The sequence below is a fragment of the Diadema antillarum genome, unplaced genomic scaffold (genome assembly GCF_040938485.1).
Source record: "Diadema antillarum isolate AM-2024a unplaced genomic scaffold, OU_Dant_1.0 seq00000201_RagTag, whole genome shotgun sequence".
Taxonomy (NCBI): Eukaryota; Metazoa; Echinodermata; class Echinoidea; order Diadematoida; family Diadematidae; genus Diadema; species Diadema antillarum.
The window spans coordinates 764826-769066 of record NW_027271261.1 but is presented as its reverse complement, the minus strand read 5'-3'; the positions used below and the strand labels follow the sequence as shown (position 1 = coordinate 769066).

The window sequence follows — 4241 nt, the reverse complement described above, 5'->3', positions numbered from 1 at the left end:
ACGCAAGGGAGTCTTAGTAGGAGTCTTATGCAAATCCACATGCCGCGTGTTATTTGGCGTCCTTCGCTACGACTGTAGTATCCACAGTGATCGCGGCAATATTGCCACGGTTGCCAAGCTATTGCCTAGCAACAGACGGCAATGCCCTAAACATCGTCTTCAGGTGGGACCGACACCCATGATAGCGCGCCACACCGGTCTTTGCCCACATTGTAGAACTCGCGAGCCATTACGAAAGAAGGAAAAGTGTTGAGTTCCCGCACTTCCACATCTAACTACAGGACTAAGTTCACAAGGTGTTTTAAATCTTCCTCTACAAAGCAACAAAGGTAAGCACTGACGTATTTCTAGATAATGTCCTATTATTGTAATTGTTTTAACCTACATGTAGAATATTTTTTGACGAGCCACTGGATTAAACTTTTAGTATTTGTGTGAATAGTTCTCCTGTTGGTGGTAACACGTGAACTAGGTAACGTATGCGACCAGAAGTTTTCGGGTAGATAAAGTTATATAACTAACATGGTGAGCACCTGTTTAATGTAGTTTTCCTTTATAGCATATCCATGCAAACCATATATCATGAACTCGCGCAATCTCGATTTGATAACGGACGCTAAGACATTAAATCACGGTTATCCAAGATCACAGGATCACATGTCCTAAGGTGACATACTTAAAAATATAAACATTTATATACATATATATCTAGTTCGTATACAGCCCTCTCTATCCAGTTAACGCACTTGTTAAGTACATTTTTGGGGGATAATTAATTGTATCTTTTTGAATGTGTGTCGTTTCAAAACCTTTTGTCAAGCTAAGGTAGGCCTATATCTTCCAAATAAACTGTGGTGTGTGTCGAAAAATCACCGAATTCTCATTCTTGTTCACTGTTTTCCGAACTCGATGCAATGTGTAGTGAAATATCAACTCTTGCAAGGGTACAACACGCTTCCATTCTTTTAACATCCGCCATTATATTGCGCTTCCACGTTCAATCATTAGCTTGGGTGATGTGAACGTACATGTATAGTTCCTCGTTACGTAAGATATTCGCTCTACAAAGAAAATCTTGGACCACATTCACAAGAGGAAACAGAAAGCTGATCTAGAAGAATAGTTAGTGATTGATAAAACATCAGCATGTATACTACCATTCTTCATTCGGAACCCCTTCATTCTTGTTACCACCATTCAATGCAGGAGCAATGCCTGCTTGTTGGTTTCTCTGGATGTTAAGTAGAACAGATAATGGAGTATCACTCAGGGAGACGAATGAGAAAAGCCACGCTCATGCATCATGTTTGATTCATTGTATCTCTTATCTTTCCGCAGATGGCTAGCATGAACGCTCTGCTGTTTGCACTCATCGCCTTGTTCTGCCTCATGACATCAGGTAAGCGAGTCGATTTAAGAATATTGTGAGAGATGAAATACTTATACTCAAAAGACAAGAGAGAGAGAAAAAAAAAATAGACCCCGAATAAACCTGTGTTGCATTTGTTCTTCTCGGTTTTTATCAGGACAAGGGTGAAGTTAACTTCATACTTTGCGACGTTTTCTCAGACTTCTCTTTTTTGGGGAAAGGGGGACGGGGGATGGGAGTAATTTGTTTTATTTATTTTTTGTTTTGTTTTGTTTTATTACTTTTACTCTTGAATTAGTATGCAGCTAATTGAATTCGTGTGTATTTGATCAGCCTCTTAGCATTAGGATTTGTTTTGGTTTTTTCAGCGCGGATTACCATCACTCATGATTTGTTTTTGAAAAATAAAAATAGTCGGCACATGTGTTTGATCATATTCGTTTTCTTTGTCTGTGTCCGCCATTCAGTTTCCTGTGATGAGGGGTCAGGGGACGACGGGAGTGCTGCCACAGAAACGATGTTTGACGTCACAGAAGTGGTGACTGAGCTGGTGACTGACGAAGACGATGATGACTCTCCATCTGGTAAGATTTCCCGCTCAATCATGTGGTCAGGTGTCGGACGTTTAAAGCCTTGTTGCTTCCTTTCAAACATTTATGCTGCTGAATGCATTTTTGAAGAGTCATGTAATGAAATTCTTCAGTCGAGTAAAGATTTGGCCATAAGAGCTTTGTGTTTTTCATTTAAAAAATATATATCTAAGTGGAAATGGTAGTGTCGCATCACAACAGATTTCGTGAGAATCTTGATTGACAAATGACTGACGGTACTCTTGTCCTTATTTCTTTCTGTCTTCGCAGATATCCAAGCGTTTGGCTTGGTCATCAGCAACGACTTCGAAGAGTTTGTTCTTGACATCGACAACATTGTCACATACAGCGTCACTATCAAGAACGCCGGCGGTACGGATATTTCCAGCAGTTCGGACGACCTATACGACCTCAGTCTCGTCCTCAGCGACAGCTCGAACCCGAATTCGAATTCAGCAACAACCACCACTATTGCTCCCCTGCTGACGTCCGCCACAAACCTTGGTAGCGCGATCGCTGCGGGTAGCTCCATCGTCATCGAGAATGTTCACACAATGATCAACATCGCCAGCGACAACTGCACCACGTACGAAGGAGGCTACACGTGTATCGTCATCTCGAAAGCCGATGGGGCTTCGTACGATGACTCGAGCTCGACGAACAACTATTACTGCCTGAGCTTTGGGGCTGTTGCTGACGGCAATGCTGGTACCTTAACGTGTTCGGGTAAGACGCCGTTTCTTCTCATTGTTCTTTTCACAGTATGTGCCTCACTTATTGTACTTGCGTCAAACTTGTTCATTTACGTAACAATCTCATCACTAAGAGTATTTCTGAAAAACGCGATCTTACCTGTCGGCATGAGAGTACCGATTGGCTTGCATCTCACATACAGTACATGCACGACAAATAGATATGCGAAAGTCCTTAGAATACACCCCGAAATAAATGCATATCAAATGTCATAGATGTTTTCATTTGCATAGTCAGTTGTATCTGCAAACAAAAACGAGATTTGCATTTAACGAAATCATCTTTTAATGTAGAAAATTAAACGCATGTTATTAACTTATTGTAACTTAAATTAACTTTATCATTTCTATCTTTCTCATTTTTTTCCCGACAGCATGCGCCGCGAAAGTCAGTGTCATCGTTTTGCTTCTGTCAGCGTTGATGGTTTTCTTCACGTCTACATAAGTTGTCGAAATTCAGACATTCACTCCGAATTCAACATTATAAACTACTTTATGCATCGGTGTTGCCTTATCCCCAAGTTTCCACTTCGTGTTCTGACGCTCTCTTTCGAACATAAGCCATGTACATGATGCATTTCGATGAACTCGAGGGACTGCAACCGTCATGGGGTAAATGCCCATGATCAATTCGTCATTGATTTTTTCCGTCCATCGTTGCTGATTGAGGCAACGAGTATTTTTCAGTGTGACGAATTGACGCGTGCCATCAAAAGGGCGCCCCCACCGTCCTCACATCGTGCTGCAGCGTCCGGCAGCCAGTCAGCATCACTGGAGGTCAGCATGAGGGGTGCTTTTCAGACTGCATGTGTCAGTAGGGATCCACCAGAAGAGTGCTTATTGTGACGTCACTTCCGATCATGACAAGAGCTGCGAGCGAACTCTACCGGCAACACTCTCTGAAAAAGGCGGCGACCAACGAAAGATAACGCCCAGTGGTGAACACTCTATTCGTTTACTACAGCTGATGAGACGTAGCAGAGTAAATGGTTGACTGGAAAATACGTTGATATTGGGTCGATGTGCTGAGTAAATCGTCTTGCATTCCAAAACCGTCTCTATTAATCGTAAAGCTCTGTACTGTCAAAGTTATTTCATGGTATGCCAAAAAAAAAATCTCTATCTTTCTGTAGATCGCGCAAAATGAAGTTTTTCCTACTGTACATCTGGAAAACTCTTAAAAATGCTACACGAATGGAAGCATGCCAATCATTTCTTGTTCATCTAGGAAGTTTTTTTCCCTAACATTTAAATCAAATTTTACCAAATTATCCGCATTTTAACCCTGCATTTGCTTGTTTTAGAGCGGCCTGCCATGTAACGCACTGAAGTGTGTGACTTTGTACAGTGTAAATACTTTGATCCAAATTGTACATATTTATATAAAATATTCTTTAGATATGTCTGTATTGCAAGGAAAAATACTGAACATGTTTGATACTGCTGCCCTGATTCGCTCGCTCAATTCGAAAAAATTGTAATTATTCCCCCGTTTTCACCGGATGAATTTTTTTTTTTTTTGCAATGCTT

General features: G+C 41.2%; 1 protein-coding gene across 1 annotated transcript; it reads left to right on the top strand.

The window, feature by feature from the left end:
* The first annotated feature begins 1338 nt into the window (after positions 1-1338).
* On the top strand, positions 1339-3156 carry LOC139728805 (uncharacterized). Its single transcript, XM_071639741.1, has 4 exons — positions 1339-1399; positions 1837-1953; positions 2230-2685; positions 3086-3156. Exons 1-4 carry the CDS (start codon positions 1339-1341, stop codon positions 3154-3156), a joined length of 705 nt encoding a protein of 234 aa, XP_071495842.1.
* Positions 3157-4241: the final 1085 nt, after the last annotated feature.